Consider the following 23,940-nt stretch of genomic DNA (forward strand, 5'->3'; position numbering starts at 1 on the left):
ACCTCTCATGCTTTACTTCTACTTCTAACGTTCTTCTTTTACTTCTATATATTTATTCCATTCCACTTCTATTTCTTTCTACACTTCTACTTCTAGATCTATACTGCTATACTTTTACTTTTACTTCTTTGTACTTCCACTTACATATCCGTCTACTTCTTCACATATATGTCTGTCATTGTACGACTTCGATTTCTACTTCGACCTCTCTTTGTTTTAATATCTACGTCTACTTTCGCAACTGTGCTTTACTTCAACTTGCACACATCCACTTCTATAGGCCTGTACTTCTACGCCCGCTTCTACACTGTAAAAACTGTGGTGTTAAAACTGACACCAATTGGTGTTAATAGAGGACCACACCCTGAGGTGTTAAAATAACACCCTAGAGATTGAACATAACACCAAAGAGTGTAAATGTAACAACCATAGGTGTTGTAATAACACCTATAGGTGTAAAACTAACACCACCAATTTAACACCGGTGTGAAATAACTGGTGTGGTCCTCTATGTACACGGGTTAACACCACAGTTTTTGCTGTGTACGTCTACATTTCTACTTCTGCGTAGATCTGCTGCTATACTTCTACTTTTAAATCGTATTGTATACACTCGCCTGAGCTGCATGCCAATCATATGTAATTTGTTATAGCGCCATCTACATGCTAACTACAATTCTCTTGCTACTTTGTGATTGATGAATATAACAAAACCACCTGCAAAATTGAAATAAATCTTTTCTGTAAGCTATATACCGGCAGGATTTAACCACTGATGAAAAGGGACAGGCGGGGAGTCGAGTGAGCCTCCGTATATGACTCAAGACTATATAAATTCTCGGGTCTTTTATATTATAGTCTCAAAAAACCTTTTAGGCCTATATACCTTCCGTTACCCTTTCACCTGCCAACAATGTTACCTACCAAAAATCTAATATCATGCTCTCTGTATTGGCATAATTAGGCCGGTTACTGGAACCTAAGCCCCGACCGTTACTCGATCTGGCCCTCCCCTCCCCCATCTGTCCACCTCTCTCGGTTTTCTCTTTTTACACAAGTTCCAAATAAAAAACAATAAAAATAAAAACAATAATAACAAAACGGAGACGATGAACAAGCAAAAATAAGGAAACAAAATAATTATTCCTCAATGATTCATTTTTTTATTTTTTTAAATGAATACTGTTTTGTAATCAGTCAAAGGTCATCACATATGTTATTCTGCTACTATACATAGTATAGGCTTTATGTGGATGTCATAATGCTATATATATTCTGATCAGAATATATACATGATTCAGACTTTCTGTAAAATTCATTTTATTCTGTTATAGTCTGATCAAAGATTTTCCTATTAACTAGAATCATATTCAGACTTTCTGTAAAATTCATTTTATTCTGTTATAGTCTGATCAAAGATTTTCCTATTAACTAGAATCATATAAGCCTATCTAATAAAGGTGATAAACACCCCCCCCCCCCCTTCTCAAAATGAACGCCCTAAAGAGTCCCCTAAGTCAGCCTATCCCCATGCATACTCAACCATTCGTAATTTGAAATACCATGAGCATTAGCTTATTACGTTGCACGATTCGCATTTTTATTATAAACCGTATATTTATCTAATAAATAATCAATCAAGTATATAACCTGATACTGTATAAAGTGTAAAGCCGATCATTCAAGAAGCACGTACGTATTACGCCTTTGTGAAAGACTATTATTAGTGACTCCATTATTTATCGATGTTTTACAACCACCACCTCAACAAGCACCCTAAGTTTGCAATTTGCTTCCAGATCCAGCATTGTTTCTGCGGGAAAGAGGACTTTTAAGTGGAAATATTCGTGGATATAAACCGACGGAATTGAAGTTTCGTGTTTGTGCTATTATGTACCATTCTTTTCTACTGAGAAAGAGAATTACGAGCTGAATATTTAGTCTGGTCGTGAATATCAACCGAATATCACTGGCTGCTGCGGTTAAAATCGGGTAGAATTGCCTTGAGCTGTGGACGTCTTTATCGAGTGATTTTGTGTGCCGAAAGCGAATGATGATCACAGGCTCAGCTGCTCGCGTGTGAGAAGGCTGGCGGAGCTGAGACAAGAACAACTGAACAAGGACAGAAATTTCTGTTTCGCATTGAAGATTTCTGTAGTTTAGAACCTAACAATGGTGGAATGCAAGGCAGTTTATGCTTTCAAACCCAAAGAGCCAGATGAATTGGAATTTAATCAAGGGGACACATTATTTGTGAAGGTACAGAGATGAACAGCTACCGTACTCGAGTCAAAATCAAATATGAAATTGAAAATGTCATATTTGTGTTAGCAAAGTATGTCACGATTTATGTTTGTCTGTTACTAAATAATAGTGACTGTTAACTTTTTGTGTAGTTAATTTGTCCTGCTATCAGTGCTATGTAAAAAGGGAAGAAATGCAATTACTGTGGTAGGATGGGGTAATCAAATTATGTTAATCTTTGCATTTAAGGGGGGGGGGGGTACTTGTAATTGCTACACAGATAACAAGTACTCGAGTGACACGTGTATGTTACTTTGTTATTAATTAAAAAATGACCAAGACAATACTTTTCCATATCCTGTTTGATAAAAATAATGCTATACTAATTACTATGCTTATTTTCAACCTGTAAATATTTTAAAGTTTTCAGTCAGCCTGTTGATATTTATTTTATAATTCCATTATATTGAAATTATAAATCTATGTAGTCCCCTACAGATAACAAAATGTGGGGTTTTCAAAGAAAACTATGCCCCCTTTCAGTGGGATATTTTGGGGAGTGTTCATCCTTACAATTCGTTGACACCAATATTGCTACATTGGCTGTGTGTGCATTTGATTAATTTAGAAGTTTTCCTTTTCACTTTGCTGTTCCCTCTCTAAAAATATTAGCTTTCACCTTTTGTCCCTACCCCCTCCCCTTTAAATTTGGATGTGGTGCATGGGGCTGTGGAGCACATACCAGTATCCCTACCCGTACCCTATCTTGCTAGGGATCAGTTTTTAAAAGAAATAGGACTCTAAAGCCATTTAAAAGTGTTCGCATCGACGACAACTTAACAACATGGACATTTGGACACCAGGGCTGCGATTCTTCTTGCTCCATTAATAGGAGTCGTCAGCAAACACAGCTTCTGTATGGAAATGACCAAATATGCACAAATCATACAAAGTAACATAATTAAATACAATAGGCAGGATTTATTCATTTACATCTATTTTATTCCTATTTTGTTTTAAGTGCACCATAATTCAAGTGGCTAGTAGATGCAAATGTACACTGTATTGTAAATCAAGTGCACATTACATGTACATGTATATCTTTTAATCATTATTCGTGTATAAAGCACTTTGTAATAGTCACATGATAATGCATTGACATGGTACTGGTAATGATGTGATAACTATCATGTCGATTTATGTTAATTTTTTGAAGACCACTCACCGGCCAGTAGTACTACAGTAATTCATTTTTATTCCCACATTTCATTCAGCGTAAATTGATATCAGTAATGAAATGTGTACACGGAATCCCTTGCAGAGTAATACATGTCAGATTCAAAACTTCTTCTGCACAGATTGCTTCCTGTAAAACAGACAGTCAGCTAGCTAGGAATGCCCTTCTAGTTCAAATGCTACATGTAGTATTCTTATTACCTTATTACCTATTACCGGATCTACTGGAAAAATGCAATTAATTATGCAGTCGTGTTTCCAGGTCTATCACTGTTGCTATCTCCATCTAACTATTAAAATAATGTGTGCCTGTGTGCTGTGCCAGAGTTACTATTCCCATGGGTGAGCATATTGCACTGCAGACCAAAACTTGTCTAACTGTGACTTGAATCTGTTCAACGTTGATGCAGTAACTATCTCTGCCGGCAAGGAGTTCCAGTCATTTACAACTCTGGCACTGAAAGTATTTTTTCTAACATCCAGTCTGCTTCTCCTCACATACAATTTGCATAGATGTCCACGTGTCGTCTGAGTTGATGCAGATGTGAAGAACATGTCCTTGTTCAAATCATCAATGCCATTGATGATCTTGTACGTCTGTATCATATCCCCTCTTCGCATTCTGTACTGAATGGAAGGTAACTTCAAGGAACGAAGCCTTCTACTGTATTCTTGATCTTTCAATGATGGCACCAACTTGGTCGCACGTCGCTGAACTTTTTCAATGGCTTTAAGGTCACAGACATACCTTGGGTGCCAAATAGCATTTCCATACTCAAGAATAGGTCTCACCAATGCTTTGTACAATTTAACAATGGTATCTTTATCTCTATAAATGAAAGTACGCCTGATCAGAGCAAGTACACGGTTGGCTTTCAGTACGGCACTTGCAACATGGGAGTGGAACTTCAAGTCAGAGTCAATGATAACTCCTAGGTCTCTCTCTTCGCTGACTTTTTCAAGCACAGTGTCATCAATCTGGTACTGAAAGTGTACGCTCTGCTTTCCTATGTGAAGAGACTTACACTTAGATGCATTGAAGTTTAGTTGCCATTTCTCTGACCACTCCACCAGCTTATCTAGATCATCCTGAAGTCGGTCACAGTCACTCCTTTGCTTGATTTCACGAAATAGTTTTGTGTCATCTGCATAAATCTTGACAATGCTGTCGACAACTTCAGGCAGGTCATTGATGAAGATCACAAACAAGGTGGGGCCGAGAACACTTCCCTGCGGAATTCCACTTTGGACGGGCCTCCACCGAGAAACTTTTCCATTAAGGGCAACTCTCTGTCTGCGTCTTAAAAGGAAACTACGTAGCCAATTCTTGATACAACCTGTAATACCATATGACTCAAGTTTATTCATGAGCCGCTGGTGAGGCACGGAGTCAAAAGCTTTACTGAAGTCGAGATAGATTGCATCCACTTTGTATCCTTCATCAAGAGTTGACGTCCAGAGCTCCATGACTTCTAACAGCTGTGTGACACATGATCTACTTGGGAGAAATCCATGCTGGGAGTCATGCAGGACATCATTCTCAACAAGGTGCTTAACAACAGCATCTCGTATAATTGATTCCAAAATCTTGCAAATGACTGAAGTTAGACTAATTGGTCTGTAGTTCTCTACAGCACTGCGGCTACCTTTTTTGTGAATGGGTGTTATGTTGGCATCTCTCCATGCCTGTGGGAGGACACCCTCTTTCAGTGACTTCCTGAAGATGAGTGTAAGGGGTACACATAGCGTTTCTGCCGTTTCTCTCAGAACTTTTGGGTGAAACCCATCAGGTCCTGCTGCCTTACAGGTCTTCAGCATTTTGAGTTTGTTCTTTACCATGCTTGTCCTTACTTCTACATCAGACAACATGTTCCCTCTGTGTCTGTGATCTAGCAATGGGACTTGCTCTAAATCTTCTTCTGTAAAGACACTGCTGAAGAAGGCGTTGAACAATTCTACCTTTTCTTCATCACTCTCAGCAGTTATTCCTTGATTGTTCTGCATCACTCCACATTTTGAACGATACTTCAGGGAACTGTTCACATACTTCCAAAAGGCCTTTGGGTTTGCCTTGACATTTAGGGCAATGTCTTTTTCAAACTTCCTTCTGAGATTTCTTGTCATCTTACGCAGTTTGATAGCTTCACATCTGGATTTTCTGTAGTCAATCATATTTGCTCGTCCACCATCTCTAAATCTTTTCCAGGACTTGTATTTCTTACGCTGTTGCTTCAGAGCTTTCCTCGTCATCCATAATTTCTTCTTCTTCAATCGAATTCCCTTAGATTTTGGAATACATTGGTCAATGGCAGTTTGAAGACTACATGAGAAGAAATTCCATGCTTCATCTACATTCATTTGATTCATTTCTTCATCCCAATCCACAACCATCATTGCATTGTTTATTGCCTGATAGTCTCCTTTATGGTAACGATACCGTTCTCCTTTACCAGCTGTCGATTCAATGTACAGATTCATATTGAATAGGATGCACATGTGATCACTAAGTCCAAGGCCAGGTAGGTATGATACTTCATCTATAGTTCCTTCATCATTGGTAATTAGAAGGTCTAGGATACTTGGCTGCTGTCCTGTGCGATAACGAGTATGCTCGTTGACGTGTTGATACAAGAAACAGTCACTGAGACAATCTATAAACAACTGTTCATTGGAACTATGAGATGTCCAATTTTCCCAATTAATATTGGGATAGTTGAAGTCACCCATGACTAGAAGATGAGAGGGATTTCCATTTGTGACTTCTCGTAGTAGTTCGCTCAATTTTTCTGAGCTGGCATCATCTCTACTAGAAGTTGGGCTGCGATATATACTTCCCAGTATCAAAGAGTCTTTTCCTCTCAGTCGCACTTTGACCCAAACACATTCAGTGAAATTTGCAGCATAACTGACTTCTCTAACCTGATCTGCAAAACTTTCATGAACATATGTGACAATTCCACGGACATTTTCTTCTCCAATGTTTGTAAAGATGACATAGTTGTTTAACTGAAAGTTTTGCGGTGTTGGTTGAACCACACAATTTTTTGGAAGGCTTTCACAAACAGATATGATATCCGGTTTATGTTCTTCAACTAATAATAACAGTTCATCCATTTTATTGAGAAGATTATATCACTATTGGTGTACAGTATTTTCAGCTGCTTCAACCTTGGAGTTGTGTCAGTATCATCCTTTGAGCCTCTTTCACTGTCTGTCTCTGTATCATCCGAGTCTTCTTCATTGTCTATTTTGGTATTATCCAAGTTTCTTTCGCTCTCATTGTCTGTATCCTCTGAGAATGTCTCACTATCTGTCTCTACATCAGATGATTCTGTATCAAAATCGATTTCTGCATTTTCAGACTCAGTTTCACTCTCTGTTTCGGTGTCCTCAGAAAAAGAATTGTTTTCTGTATCTATGATTGTATGAGTCACTGGACTTTCTCCTTTAATAGCACATATCAAAAGAAGTGCAATGATGCACATCCAAGGACAAAGCAATCCCAACAATGGGATACCTGGCCCCTGTCTTTAAGAGTTGCCATTGATCCAATCATTCACAACTATGGAAAGCCAGGAGTGTCAACTTCTGAAATGCTTGTTTGTTCAAAATATTGCCTTACTATGATGTATTCATACATCCATGGTTTTCTTTAAAAAAATCAGTGTGCTTTTTGTTTTACAAAGGACATTTTTTGAAATTCTTGTAGTTAATCGATATGACAATACTGGATTTCCATAGAATTGCGATTGATGGGATCAATCGTAACTCTTTGTAAGACGGAGCCCTGGATTAGGCAATGGTGCTACCCCTAGTAAGTGGGAAATAATTGACCAATGACTATAAAGAAGAGTTTCTAAAGAATAGACCTATGAAAGTGTGGGAAAAAGTACTACTGGCAAATCAGATACATATGACATATTTAGTGTGATTTAACACAAATATTTAAAGCTATCATATTCACTTAATAGAATAGATATAATGATAATAATGAAAATTTCGTTATATTTTGCCAATTTGCATGCAAGGAAAAATGGAATCACTTTAACGAGATTTTAAGCAATAGAATACAAGAAAATCCAATTCTACATGTATATGATGTACCTGTGCAACGTTGTACAATGTATTACAAAATATAACAGGCAAATCATTTACCAGTTATTCTCATAATCTGATCTGAGTCTTATTACTATTAATTATTATTCATTATTGAATTAATGTTCATCTGTTTGAGCAAGATTTTCAATCAAGAATTTCAATCAATTGTAATTTTTTTTCTCGTTTTATAATGCAGGGTCCTGAGCAAGATGGTGCTGGTACGGGTTGGTTAAGAGCGAGGCTTCGTGGCAGGGAGGGGCTTGTGCCTGCTAATTATCTCACAAAACTACCGTAAGTCATTTAAAAATGTTCTAGTCTTCTAGATCATATTATCGTCTAGCTCGCAGATGGGTTTTATGAATGATGAACATGTATTTTTTTTTCCTCCAAGAGAGGGAATCACAAATTTATTGAGGCAATGGCACTTACAAATGAACATGTACTCGACAGAGACCATACATGACATAAATTATGGAGAAAAAAAATTGCAGGGGGGGGGGGGCTCGGTAAAATTGCCCCTGAATGCCCCAAGCCCCTAAGGCCTTGGAAGACTTGAAACAGAGCTCTTGAATTTCCCATTTGGTCCACTGTAAAACTATGATACAATGCAGCAAATTATAGCCTGTAATTTTTTTACAGGTTAGGGATAAGAAGACGGGCAATACAAAATCTTGCCATGTACAGTACTTTAATTTGATGGCCAAACTAATTTAAATACAGTATGCATGTATCATTTTCGTTGGTAAAATTTTGGCAACTCGTCCATTCATCACATGGTCTACTTTCATAGTCTAATGCCATTCCATCCATCAACATTTTGTCTAACAGTCAATTGGTCCAATAACCATTTGGTACTAGTCATCACCTCGTCTAATCACCATTTTGTCTATGACCATTTCGTCTCATAACCAGTTGGTCTAATGCCCATTTTATTTTCATTCATTTTGCACAATTAACACTTAGTCCAATTAGACCAAATGGTAAGTGGACTAAATAGCTATTGGACCAACTTGTTATAGATGAAATGGTGAGTGGACAAATTGGCAATTAGACCATCTAGATATTAGACCAACTGATGGTAAACTAAATGATAGTAGACGAGTTGGCAATTGACAAATTAATAGACCAATGGGAAATAAACTATTTCATCAATCTGGGGCCCACTGCGGAATTTTTTTGGAGTTGTGATGATTATAAAGTTTACATTCAATCAAATCACTTGCTATTCATGAAATAGGAACCAGGAGTTGTGTCATAAAGCTGTTTGTACATGTAAGTTAAGAGTGACTTTAAGAAGGACTGGTGATCCTTTTTTCTGCACTTTAAAACCATCACCAACAAACATTTTGGTGTATACATGTACCTCAAGAAAGGATCACCAGTTATCTTAAAGGTAAATGCCAGTTTGGTAACGATATCAAAATGAGTTCGTACAGAATCCAATGAAATGACCACCAAAGTGTCTGTTTGTATGAGTAAAGAATATGTGCCAGAGGATCCTGGAAGAAATTGTGTAATTGCTGAGAAATAAGCATACAAAGCACAGGATTCAGGTCAAGCGTCGGGCCCAACATTCAGAGCAATGATCTGTGTTGGTGATCTTCAGTGTGAACATTTTTCAGCGTAGATTTCAATATTTCACAAAGTTCAGTTTATGTAACTACCAGATCTAGATCCTCGATGATATACTGACAACTACATGTAAGCCTTGTTTTACAGACTTTCTCATGAAATCAGTGTTTACTGCAATTACTGGCATTTCTCTGTAAGAGTGACTGGTGATCCTTTTTTCTGCACTATAAAACCATTGCCAATGAACATTTTGGTGTATACCTCAAGAAAGGATCAACATTCATCTTAAAGTCGCTCTTCTGTTATGAACAGCCTTATGAAAGGGCCCCCAGGGCCCAGTGAAATTAAGCTCGTGGTCCTGATTTTTATGATTGATTGCATTGATTACTGTGTAAAGTATGATCAATTGTAAAAAAAAAAATGCACCCCACATTGAATCATTTGTGACCTGCCACCCCAAAACCAACACGGGATCGACCAAAATGAATGTTGAGATTTTTATTGAGCTTGAAAATTCACTTCCTAAGCTTTAAAATGATATATAAAATGTTACAATTAACAAACAATAACCATTACAAGTACTTGTTTGAATGCAGAGGAAATTAAGCAAGGGTTTTAATACTCAAGCATGAGATGTGCATACTGTGTAATCTCAGTGAAACTTCCAAGCAGTCCTAAAAAGTAGTGTCCAAGACACTCTTGTATCTTTTCTTTTATTCAACTTCATGACTTCAAATTTTCACGGTATGAAGAAGAAGAATTGCTTTTTCAGATAAACTACATGTATTTATATTTTTGGTTTTTGAAGACCAATTTACCATTTTGGCTATTTACAGAGAACCTAGTGACTTATTGTTTTTTTTTTTTTTGGGGGGGGGGTCACATTTGGTATTGGTATTATAGCTTTTTGTGTACATACATACATGTAGGGCTCTGTTTATTGTGGGTGTTATGCGTAGGCAGAGGACATCTGGATGTGAAGTATCTCAAAGATCTGAGGGTACTAAATGCGGCAACTCCAGAGCCTCTAGTAATACCAGTAAATGTTCTGAGGTTTAAATCTTTGCAGCATTTGGAATCATACATGTACATGTAGGTTCAATCAGTAGGAGTTGATTTAAATGTAAAACTTTAAGTGCTTAAAAAATTGAAGTAATTTTTTTATAGCTTTGCTGTGTACATTGTCACAGGGCTCCATTGGAGACCAAGATATTCCAGGCTTCCCTGATTTTTAAGTGCATAAATAAAGAAATAATTGAATATTATTATAAGAATGAATGAATGAGTGAATGAATGAATGAATGAAGGAAGGAAGGAATGAGTGAATGAATGAATGTATGTATGAATGTATAAATGTATGAATGTATAAATGAATGAATGAATATATGACTGACTGAATGAATGAATGACTGACTGACTGAATGAATGTATGAATGAATGAATGAGTGAATGTATGAATGTATAAATGAATAAATGAATGAATGTATGAATGAATCATTCATTCATACATTCATTCATTCATTCATTTTATTCATTCATTCATTCATACATTCATTATGAACGTATGAATGAATGAAATAAATGGATGAATGAATGTATGTATGGATGAATTAATGGATGAATGAATGAATAAATGAATGAATGAAAGAAGGAAAGAAAGAAAAAGAATATAATTACAATTACAATATCTTTTTATATGTATGGAAAGATATATTGTATGAAGAGACCTATGTACATGTAGGCTTTATAATTGATATTGATTTTTACATGGATTTCTGTTTCATTGGTTATGACATCTATTTTTGACAAATTATTATAGGTTGCTAGACTATTGAACATAAATCATAGATCTGTATTTTACATTGCATTGTACTACTTTATGAGCAGATGACAGATTTATGTAGAAATTACATGTATTATTATAATTTTATAGTAAATAGTGGTAGTAAAATACGAGCTGTGATTGGCTGGATTGGTACCACGTGACCTCCCTTCAAAAAGTTATATTGTACATATGTACAATATAACTTTCGATTTTTGGATGGCAAAACCCGTGTTAAATGAATGGGGAGAATATCGATTAATTTGTTTTCAATCGATATATTTGTATATCGATTTCCCAAAGTAGCATTTTTATAATTTCCGATAGCAGATAGAAATACAAATTTACGTGGTTTAACCCCTTGCAGCAGACGACAAATTGAACATCGTGTTCAATTGGAATTTCACAAATATAAGGTAAGAAGAACGTATGCCATCTAGATCTAGACTATGGTAAAATCCATGATGGGGGCTTAGATTGAGGGATCTATTTACTATAATAAATAGTGAACTTCTATCATACAATATTACTGGACTATATGAACTCCAAATATAAAATTATCCCTCGTGCAAGCCTATTTCACCTCGGCCTTCGGCCTCGGTGAAATAAACCTGCACTCGGGATAATTTTATATTTGTCGTACATATAATCCAGTATATTGTACAATAGATTGTACACTATTTATATAATAGATGTTTTGACCAGAAGGGCCTAGTCATTTGATGCTTAAAACTCTCATTTTTAAGCATTTTCTTCAGTAGCATGCCATTGTAGGATAGGGCAAGGGTATGTGGAGATAAAAAAAACAACAACATGTATGCTTGAAATGCATAAATTGTAATTATAGCTTGCAGTGCATCACATACATGTACTGTTACTGAGATGCACTGTACAATCTAGGAGCAATTTCATCAATATTAGCAATCTACTGAAAGATGCCCACTGATTAAAACAAATTACATGTATTCTTCCTGTCAATTGTGACCCCCATGCCCTTTTGGCTGGAACTCCATATTAAAAGACACTGAAAGCAATGATGATCTAGCTCATTTGAAATCTACATGTAATGCACATTACAGTGTTGTTCGCTGGGCTCTCCGCCTTGGCATTTGCCAGTGGCGGCTGAATTTGTGTAGTATTGCATAGTGCATACTTGTATGTGCTTGCGATGGTTTCGATCTGTCTGTCATGTTTGATAGTGTAGTCTCGTGTGAGCAGACTCCTACAATGACTCCTGGGCCCTGTCTTACAAAACGTTATGATTGATCCAATCAATCAATCGTAACTCTATTGAAATCCATCAGTGTCGTAATTTTTTCTACAGGAAATTTGCAAAATGTCTTATGAAAACAAAGGAGATCACGCCAAATTTTCAAGAAATCAATGAATTTATGGATATACATTCACACCTAGATTTTTTTTGAACAAACGTGCATTTTATATGTTGACTTTGCTGGCTTTCCATACTTGTGATTGATTGGATCAATCATAAGTCTTTGAAAGACGAGCCCCTGTAATGATATAGGATGGGTTGACAAGGGGACAGATAGAGAAAGGTGAAAAATAAGGGAGAGGGAATACTGGTAATGACAATGGTCAAACATACCATTGCTTCACATGTACATTGTACATGTAATTTCTAAAGGATTTATTCCTTGGGAATATAAAATACAGCTGTTTGATTTCCTAATTGATCTTTTGTTGGTGTCAGTTATTTGTGGATTTTTAAAAACAACTATTAATTTTATCATTATTTTTTTTAGCTTTATTTTTATTGATTGATTGATTTTTTTTTTATTTCTTATTATTTTTTATTTTTTTTTTGGGGGGTGGTTCAAGATTATGAGCCTACGTGTAAATGTACATGTATTTTGCCAATTAGGGTGCCTGTCACATACTTCATGTCAAAAATAGAAAAGGTGATTCTTTTGGATGGAAATTGTTGCTGTTAGAATATGTACATTGTACATCGTGAATTTTTTCATCATATTTGGAAGGTTCATAAAAACACTTAACATTATTATATACATGTAGGTCTTTATATTATTTCGTTACTTTCAATCCCCCCTCCCCTCTATAAAGTACATAAATATGTGACATGTTTGCAATAAATCTGATTCTGTATAGGGTGAAAAAAATATAGGGACTTGAGGTGCCCTCCCGGAACCCCCCCCCATACTCATTTTTTGATACATGATGTACATGTAGTTTCAATTAAAAATCTAATGTAGTATCAAGTGCGTGAAAAATGGTAGACCTCTGGCCCCAGACAGAAAAGTTAATAGTATTATCCCTGTTGCAAGGTGCTATGTCAGTGTTTTATCGATTTATATCTTTGAAACCCCAATGGTTTGAATATAGGCGTACATTGTTTTTTGTGACTTCTACAGAATATCAATTTTGAATTTCTTCAATCTGCCTTTACCCCATATTTGATTGCATCAACTACAAGAGAGCGGACATATTCTGAGAAAAAGGTCCTGAGGGTTAAGACTAAGTTTTTCGGGGCTTAATGTACTTCCTATTGAGGTTTTGAGAAGGAAGTGACAGGAGGCTAGCCATCACTACCAGTGACTCATTATTTACAACCTGTGTGCTGGCTTTTATCACAGCATCATTCTCATGAGTACATCATGTTCATGATATAATGCCTACATACATGTGCTCAGGCAATTACATCACATAACCTTTTACAGTAATATTTAACCCTGCACAATACAAGCTCCACACTAACTTTTTCTTGGTAGCCCGATCGGTCCACCAAAATCATCTATTTCATAATCTTGGTGGCCCTAAAACAGTAGAAAACATTACAATTTATAAAAACTCTGATTGCCCAACTGGGCCACCAATGGCAGGCTTTTACAGAATTTTGTGGCCCAACTCTCATTCCCGGTTGCCCGGGGCCACCGGGCCACCGCAAATGTTGAGCCCTGCCTACGGTATACATTGTGCCAAGCCAATTGGAGGAGGGGGAGGAGATGGGGAACTTCATCAATCCATCTCCATATGAGGTACATTTAGAATATTAGGGGACGGGAGGAAGACATTTAATATCATTTTGCTATGCGGGCTGCTATATCAGCAATTTCAGTTTAAAAAAGCACCCTGTAAAAAGTCTGAACCGCATCTTTCCTGCAGGTAGCTTTTCATGTCATACCTTTTCTCACATTTTCCCCACAGAAAACATATTTGGGAATGCAGGAAAGTTTCTATAATAAAACTATCCACATGTACATGTAGTCAATGACATAGTATATCAGGATTCCTGTGTGGATACATAGCGCATACTTGACATGGTTGCTTACTGTACATAACAATTTTTGCTTCCAAGTTCCATCAACTATCAAGTCACTATAATAATAATGCATATATGTCTTAAAGATACAAGAGAAGCAAGAAACAGGATTGCTTTCATAGACTCCTTTAAAACAAATCAATCAAACTATAAAGAAATAATGTTGATTACTTGATTTATTGTGAAAATTATAAAGGAAGTGGCCTTTGTCATTTTGAATATGTGTACATGAATTACATGTACACCTCAGTTTTTGTCTCACCTGCATAGCAGAGTGAGACTATAGGCGCCGCTTTTCCGACGGCGGCAGCGTCAACATCAAATCTTAACCTGAGGTTAAGTTTTTGAAATGACATCATAACTTAGAAAGTATATGGACCTAGTTCATGAAACTTGGCCATAAGGTTAATCAAGTATTACTGAACATCCTATTAGAGTTTCATGTCACATGACCAAGGTCAAAGGTCATTTAGGGTCAATGAACTTAGACCATGTTGGAGGAATCAACATCAAAATCTTAACCTGAGGTTAAGTTTTTGAAATGTCATCATAACTTAGAAAATATATGGACCTAGTTCATGAAACTTGGACATAATAGTAATCAAGCATCACTGAACATTTTGTGCAAGTTTCAGGTCTCATGATTAAGGTCAAAGGTCATTTAAGGTCAATGAACTTTGGCCGAATCGGGGGTATCTGTTGAATTACCATCATAACTTTGAAAGGTTATTGGTCTAGTTCGTTAAACTTGGACATTAGAGTAATCAAGTATCACTGAACATCCTGTGCGCATTTCAGGTCACATGACCAAGGTCAAAGGTCAATGAACTTTGGCCATGTTGGGGTTTTTTGTTGAATAACCATCATATCTCTGTAAGTTTATTGGTCTAGTTCATAAAAAGTGGACATAAGAGTAACCATGTATCACTGAACATCTTGTGCGAGTTAGAGTAGTTTTCAAAGTCAGCACTGCTGCTATATTGAACCGCGTGATGCAGGTGAGACCGCCAGAGGCATTCCACTTCATGTTTCAGTGGTATTTAGCACAACTAAAGGTACATGAAAACATAACAATATTAGGCCTGAAAGATATAGCTCTATGCTTTACCCATGGGTATCTGTCCATCAGGGATATATTGATGATGATGACGACAATGATGATGATGATGATGGTGATGGTGATGAGGTTTTTGATGGTGACGATGATGAATGATTATGATGAGGGTCATGATGATGTTGATTATAATGTTGATTGATTGATGATGATGATGCTGGTGGTGAAGATGATAATGGTTTATGATGATAATGATAAATGATGATGATGATGGTGATTATGATGTTGGTGGGGATGATGATGATGGTGGTGGTGAAGATGATGATGATAATCAATGATAAATTTATAAAGATAATGATAAAGATGATAATTGTGATGATGAAGATGATTACGCTGATGGTACATGTAGCGATGATGTCATCCTTTCGAGTACACTGATCAGTAAGACCTACTTCTCAGATTTCTTTGAAAAGTTTGATCGTGGGGTAGATTTTCTTGTTTGATCATCAGGGAAAAAAATACACGGGGGCTCGGGGCGATTTTGCCCCCGAAATGCCCTAAAGAGCCCTGGAAAACTAAAATGGAGCCCCTGAAATTCATATAGGGTCCATTGTAAACTTTAACACAAATTAGGATATTTGGGCTAGTGAGCTCAAAAATAGCCCCGGAAAATAAATTTATTATTTTTTTCCCTGTTGATCATACAATATAATCAATGCAATCAACTTCAGAAATCAGCACCATGATCAACGGTAAACGTCCATTTCCTCTTCTGCCAACTCGTCCACCCACCACATGGTCTACTTTCATTCTAGTCTAATGCCATTCTGTCAAACATTTCATGTAAAAATCATTTCGTCCAATAACCATTTGGTTCAATCATCACTTTGTCAGATCACCATTTCATCTATGGGCAATTCCACAGGTTGGTCCAAATCATGTAACGTGAGTAACCGACACATTCCAAAGATTTGCCAGGAGCATAATAGAATTTCCCAAGTTTTGTTTTTATACAAAGGATAGTCAGACTGTGTACTTTGTTGTGATAAGGAGATGTTTAGTTCCTATCAATAATAATGGAGTTTTAATACAGCTCCAAGTATGAGTCAAGGTGTCTCCAAATGTAACGTGAGTAACCTTGGAATAGCCCCTATTCATGACCATTTTGACTCATAACCAGTTACATGTCCATTCATTTTCATTTATTTTGCACAATTATCACTTAGTCCAATTAGACCAAATGGTATATGGACTAAATGGCTATTGGACCAACTGGTTATTAGAGGAAATGGTGAGCGGAGGCATTGGCAATGAGACCTTGTGGATAGTGGACGAACCAATGGTAGACAAAATGCTAGTAAAAGGGTTGGACGAATTGGCATAATTGACGAATTGGAAACAAAGATCAACAAAGTGCTATTAAAAAAGCTCTATAAAATGTTTCATGCTATGTTATGAGTGCCTTTAAGTGTTGAATCTACTCAATTTCGTGATCTGCTGTACTTTAAATGTCATCATTAGAGACCCGGAGGGGTTTGTCGATTTCTGATCTATCATGCCCCGCTTGATGAAGGATTCTGAGGGGGTCCTACAAGGTGCAAACTTTGGGAGCACAATCTTTAATCTTTTAATCTTTAATCCATTTTTGAATGGATTTAATCTTACAGACATCATGAGATATTTTTTATAATTGTCTGTCCAAGTTATAATATTGAAATGTAGTCTTTAGTACTGGAAATGCCTACATGTACATTCAGTTTCAGTTCATTTGAAATTAGTATAATGCTTTGTGGTTGAACCTTTTGTGTTAATAATTAAAGCATGGATATATTGGCATGTATAGGGTCACTTAAGAAATAACCCAATAATTCTATATTAAGTACTGTACTGGTCAGTACAACCTTGCTTCTCAGATATTTTGTAAAAAGTTTGATTGTACCAATTATTGATTGTGTGCTGATCATTACGATTAATCACACACAATCAACAACTGTGAACTTCAGTCTTTAGTACTACCAATCACTATTAAAGCTTGATATTCCAGGGCCCTTTAAAGAACCCATCCACTTGTGTGATCTGCTGCACTTTAAATGTCATCGTTACAGACCCGGAGGGGTTTGTCGATTTCTGATCTATCATGCCCCGCTTGATATTCTGAGGTGAATCTACTGTACCACCAGGCACAAGCTTTCAATAGATTTAATCTTTCAGACATCATGCGATATTAACCCATTTGCCACTGCTATACCTGTCAGCTATCTTTCCAGGGGCCCGTCTTACAAAGAGCCAGCAAAGTCAACATATGAAATGCATGTTCGTTCAAAAAAGATTTCTAGATATCAATGTATATCCATGAATTCATTGATTTCTTTACAATTTGGTGTGTTCTCCTTTGTGTACAAAAGACGTTTTGAAAATTTCCTGTAACTAGAAAAAATATGACCCTGGGCCCTGTTGTATAAAGAGTTACGATTGATCCGATCAATTGTAACTCTGGAAATCCATTAGTGTGATAATTTCCTTTGTATGCAAAGAGAAGCACAGTGAATTTTCAAGAAAACAATGAATGCATGAATGTACATCACAGCTAGAAAATATTTTGAACAAACATGCATAATAGATGTTGACATTGCTGGCTGTCCATAATTTCGAACATACGATTGATCAGATCAATCGCACCTCTTTGTGAGACCGGTAACTGAATCTACACGTACATGAACATTCACTTTCAGTTCAGTATTAAAAGTCAGTTCATGGAGGTCCTTTTTACCTCCATGGTCAGTTAGGTTCGAATGGTTTCTGTTTTAATCTTCAATGCTATTAAGAATTAAAGCATGAATATTTCAATATTGGCAACTCAGCAACTTAGTTAACCTTGAAATAATCCCATACAATAAAGGAGTAAAGAGCATGAATTAGAAAGGATCAGGGAATGTTTCTTCTTGGTCAATCAATGTGATATGTATGCGTTGATCCCATTATATTTATAAAAGCAAGTATTAGGTGTGTATGAATCATAAATAGAAAATGATAATGTGTCAAATAATTGTGTATTATCTGAATTTATAGGCTAGGATGGCTCCTTTGAGAATGATTGTAGAATAACAAAACACTAAAACATACATGCATGTACATGTACATGTATGTTCACTCGTTTCATTTGTGGAGCAGAGCGCAGTTACCGCAGTAAATGCAACATACTACATGTACATGTACACGATAGGATTCTACATACTTGTTTTAGGAAGGTCACAGGCAATTTGCAGATAAATAATTCACCCGCGGGATGCCCCTCCCTAATAATGTCGATCAGTAATTAAACTCCTTGCATTGTGAAAGTCCTCAAGATGGCCCCCCTCATCTTCATTACAATTTGATTATCCCATTGAGTGATTGAATGCGGCCTTTATCGATTTGTAAGCAATGGCACGATGCACAGTCTTAATGTCATTAGGCAGAAACAAGAGTGCATGGGATTAGTAAAATACATATGAAATTGATAAAATTAGAGCAGTAAAATGATGGGATACCACACAATCTCATGTCATAAGGCAGTTACATAAAGTTGATCAGTAAAATGATGGATTATACACAATCTAATGTCATTAGGCAGAAAGTAAAAAAGAATGCCATGGGCATTGCGGGACTAGTAGATTACACATGAAATTTCTGACTGGTCAGTAAAATTGTGACATACTGTACTATACAATGTACATTTAATGTCATTAGGCAGCAACTACATGAATTATGCAAAAGAATGCATTAATGTGGGGTGATACTGATAGTAAACATGGAATTGATGATGAATTGTTGACCAGTAAAATGGTGAAAATTTTTTAACATGAACTTTCAGGTTATATGTTACAGAGAAGAGCTAGGAGAAAGAAGTTACGGAATTCCTTGAAGAGATGTATTTAAAATTAAATATGTTCCAATGCCATGTATTGATAGCAATGTTCTATTTGTAGCTAGACCCTTTTTAATGGTGGCCACAATTTCGAGTTACTGGTCTTAGGCAGAAAGGGAATGAACATTATGTAATGCAACTTGACATTAGCAAACTTAAATATTTATCAAATAAAAGAATGTTTATTGTAAATAATGCAAGTACAAACGAGATTTAAGATGGAAACTAATGCAAGTTCAATTCTTCTTTGTAAGGAGTTGTGTTTGAAACACTTTTCATTTGAAATTAGTGGTGGTCGGAAATCTTTTTGGGCCAGTTTGGATGACCACTGCCGTCCACTGTAGCTATAACACTGATTGACAGGTCAACACCATGGATGGTGGTAGTGCCTACTCTCGCCAGTTACCTGTTTTTCTTCGAAAATACCTCAAGTGATTTTCATTTCTATTTTGTAATTCAAAAATTTTCAATCTTCCTATATATCTCTCTCTCACAGGTCATGGTTCTTTCCAACGATAACAAGAAAAAATGCAGAACTTCTCTTGATGCAGGAGAGGAATGGTGCTTTCCTTGTCAGAAGAAGTGAATCGTCAGAAGGCCTATATTCATTATCAGTAAAGTAAGTTTGAAATCCTTTTGGGAGAAAAAAAATGTTTAAAGAAAATGATGTATTAATTTTTATTATTATGTTGGCATTTTTATTTTTCAAAGCCTCAAATCATCATTTTTAAAGATAAATCTTCAGAAGGCCTATATATTCATTATCAGTAAAGTAAGTTTGAAATCCTTTGGTGATTTAAAAAAAAAAGAAAATGATGCATTACTCTTAGATGTACTATGGCATTTGTATTTTTCAAAGGTTCAAATTTTCTTTTTAAAGACAAATCTTCAGAAGGCCTAATAAAGTAGGATATAAAGCTTAAAATCCTTTTCTGGAAAAAGCTGTCTAAAAACGGGTGAAAGGGTTGAAAAAGATAAACATCCGCCCCTGATACCAACAAATTGTCTACAGTGTAAATATTCACTTCCGAAACCAGAAACAAAAAGTGGGAAATCAGAAATAATGTATTTAAAAATATCACAGTTTGTCAATTATACGTACGTGTATATATTTCTCCACCTGAGTAACATACTGTCATCGGTGTGTGCTTCTACATGTAGATTCAAATAAAGATAAATGTTAAGAATTATATAAATCCCTTACATGTACATCAAAATGCAATTAAAATGAGTGAGTGATTTACGTATGCAACTGCCCCCACAAACTGATGACAAATGCCCTTGATGGAAAGATCATATTGTACCTAGGGTGTAATAAATTCATCACTGAAAATAATTGATTGTCTGCTTTGAAAACAACAGCATGCATACAAGCATTGGCAGATCCAGATTTTTTTGAGAGAGAGAGAGGGGGGGGGGCAAAATTTTCTGAGAAGCAACCCTAGAAGGGGGAATTATTTGAGTTTAATCTGATGCTAAAACTATTTTAAAGCATTATCTCTATTTTGTGATAAACTCTCGGATAGTAATCTGTGGCAGAGTTGTATTATGTAACTCAACATGATCACAGTTAGATTTGCAGGTGGTATGTGATAGAAGTTCTTACCTTCCCAAGTTTTGTTGCTGGTTAAATTTATCTCAAATGAAGTCGTTGACCTTTTCACTATCCTCTCAATCCCTGCCAGTCCTTTCTTCACTTGTAACTTTCTGTGAAATTTACATGAATATTCTTCCTCTTTTTCTCAGCTAATTTCTTTTTCTATTATATGATTTTCTCTTTTCATTCCTTTGTTAGAACAATTTTTACTCCATCCCTGCAACTACCTGGACCCTCCCTGTCTTATCCCCTTTCTCCTCTCTCGCAGCATGCCCAGTACAAGTATTTTAAGTGCCTTACCCCCACCCCCCAAAAAAATTCTACAATATCAGACACCAAGTGGTCTCCTAGAAAGAAAGAATGAAGAGAAGAGGAATAGAGCTCTAGTTTCTTTTAAAATTCAGGATTCCTACAGTCATGGAAAATCCTGGAAAAATTTGTGGTCATGGAAAGTCAAGAAATTTGAAAAATTTGTGAAAAGTCATGGAATTGCATCTTGGCTATGGCAGCTTTCCAGTTTGTCGTGCCTCGCAACTCTCATTTCTCTGTGATCATACTCTGCTATCATAATTGATGTTCATGATTTCCATTTTTCCCAGTTGTTTGACATCCCAATTTCTACATAACTCTCGGGTCGTCACGGGAAGTCATGGAAAGCAGCAATTTAGTCAAATTTCTGTGGGAACCCTCGGAATTATACCAGTATTGTCAGACAGCAGTGGAAAGGCAGATTTTATTGGAATATCATAATAATCGGCTCCATGACATTTGATTCAATGACAATCACTCCGTTGGAAAATCTACTTTTTAAGCCAAACATAAAACCTAACCCCCAAAACTAAAGAAACCAAAATCTTTGTCTTTACATTAGTCTGAAGCAAAAACTCTATTACAGTCCTTACTCTACTTCGACTTGGATTTTTTCATTCATTTTATTGGAATAGAAATAAATATTCCAGTCCAATTCTGCAATTGTATGCGTTTTTAAACTTGATATTCCCGATATCAGCTTCCAAATGCTTCAGATGACTGCTGACGATATATCACATACAGGGGCTGCGGAACAGTTTTCAAAGTGGGGGGGGGGGGTGACCATGCTAAAAATCACAATCATATGGTAATTTTTACGTTTTTGTACACGGTTTTTGAAAAACGTGGGGGGGCTAAAGCCCCCCCCCCCCCCCCCCCGGTTCCGTGGCCCCTGACATACATGATGATGTACTCTGACTGATTTGTTTCTTTATATTAGGTACAATGAAAGTGTACAGCACTTCCGAATCCTGCAGGACACGGCAGGTAAATTCCATCTTTGGATCGTCAAGTTCCCCTCTCTAGATGCCTTGGTAGACTACTACAGAACAACATCCGTCACAAGAGAAAACCAAGTAAGAAACTGGAAGTAATGGCCTTCGATGCCCTGTCGATTGGTCTGAATGCTCCTTTCATCGGCATTGGATATGATATGTAATGATTGGGGTTTTTTTTAGGCCTGACTATAAAACTGTCAAGGTTTTTGTGATTGAGTCGGTCTGAAATAACCTGGAACCCTCATATATTTGCAGAATCCAACCAAAGTGAGGATGCCCCCTTTTGGATATGTTTATTTACTAGTGTATGGAGCTTTCTAAAAAAAAATGGTCATTACGATTGTTTTAAGTGATTGGCTAATTCATTGATTTGACTTTTAAAAATCTGAGCTAGAAGGTCACACTTGTAAACTGTGTGTGTGATATATGTTACAAAAATGCAGCCCAGAAAAATTCATGTCCGGAAATCATTTAGTGCTTCAAAAAGTGAAATATAAAGTGACCGGAAACATCATCTTAATTTCATCCCATAAACTAATGTGTCTTTAAGACACCTAATTGCAAAATTGGATTTTGCTTTGTATTTTTAGCTTTTTATTCTCAATAAACATTGTTTTAAGGGTTCCTTTCTAGTTCTACATGTAATACATGTACTTGTACACATGTTTCATCTTGGTTTGAGAATTTTTTAAATCGGCTGCTCACAAAGTTAAATAATACCTTTAACCCTAAATAGACTGGGCTATTTCGACGCTTAAGAAGACTGGGGGGGGCTGATTCAGCCCCCCCCTTATGATCTTGGCCGTAGATCGCGCGATCGCGACGAAAATTGGCACACGCGTTACCCATGGCATTATCTACAAAACTATAACATCAAATTCTGCGAAAAATCTCATGTCTCATTAATTATGCTAATTTATGCGTAAAATCATAAGTTTGCTCTAATTAATAAAATAATGCCCCTGAAATGCCAATTTTTGTTTGACATGCTCTAGATAGGCATTTGATCAAATTGATTTTTAAAAAATTTCAAAATCACATTTTATTTTCTTATGTATTCTATTGTTTTCTAAATTTCTTATGTATTTCTTTGTTTTTCGACTTTTTGTTTTTTATTGTTTTTTAAATGGAAATTGTCTGGGACTTTATTTTGACCATAAACAAGATAAAATTAATTGATATTAAGCAGTAAAACGAAAAATAATAATACATTTATGAATTTTGGCTAAGAACACTATTTGCATTGGATTTGTACACAAATTCACGTTTTTGAGTAATTTTGGGTCTGCATGCACTTACGAAATGTTGCGTAATTTTGGAACCGCGTACCCGGGGGTCACAATTGTGGTCTCAAAAGTTGCGCGAGACTTGAAAGTAAAAAGTCAGTGAGCAACGCTGTCAAAAAATTTTGCGCGGCAGATTTATCGCGAAAAATGTCGAGGGGGGGGGGGCTGAATCAGCCCTTTAGGGTTAAGTCTAAGAAAGAAAAAGTGAAAATTGTTTCTCTGGGTAAATTGACAAATCGTAGCTGCCAACTTGTCCATTCACCACAGTACACTCACCACATGGTCTACCTTCATTTAGTCTCATGCCAGTCCGTCCATCAGCATGTCGTCTAACAACCATTTGGTTCAATCATCACTTTGTCTAATCACCTGTTGGTCTGTGACCATTTCGTCTCATGCAGTACAAGCAGTTGGTCTAATGTTAATTTTATTTTCATTCATTTTGCCCAATTAACACTTAGTCTAATTAGACCAAATGGTATATGGACTACATGGCAATTAGACATGTGGATATTGGAT

At 36.3% G+C, this 23,940-nt stretch overlaps 1 protein-coding gene across 1 annotated transcript in view; it reads left to right on the forward strand.

The window, feature by feature from the left end:
- Positions 1–1,693: 1,693 nt before the first annotated feature.
- Positions 1,694–23,940, forward strand: part of LOC121422493 (growth factor receptor-bound protein 2-like) — a 29,780-nt gene continuing 7,533 nt past the window's right edge. Inside the window, exons 1-4 of the mRNA XM_041617581.1 lie at positions 1,694–2,259; positions 7,775–7,869; positions 19,728–19,850; positions 22,078–22,213. Of these exons, the coding sequence (XP_041473515.1) occupies positions 2,173–2,259; positions 7,775–7,869; positions 19,728–19,850; positions 22,078–22,213 (441 nt within the window). The 5' untranslated portion in view covers positions 1,694–2,172. The remainder of the gene's footprint in view (positions 2,260–7,774; positions 7,870–19,727; positions 19,851–22,077; positions 22,214–23,940) is intronic.

The sequence above is a fragment of the Lytechinus variegatus genome, chromosome 10 (genome assembly GCF_018143015.1).
Source record: "Lytechinus variegatus isolate NC3 chromosome 10, Lvar_3.0, whole genome shotgun sequence".
In the NCBI taxonomy this organism is placed as follows: domain Eukaryota; kingdom Metazoa; phylum Echinodermata; class Echinoidea; order Temnopleuroida; family Toxopneustidae; genus Lytechinus; species Lytechinus variegatus.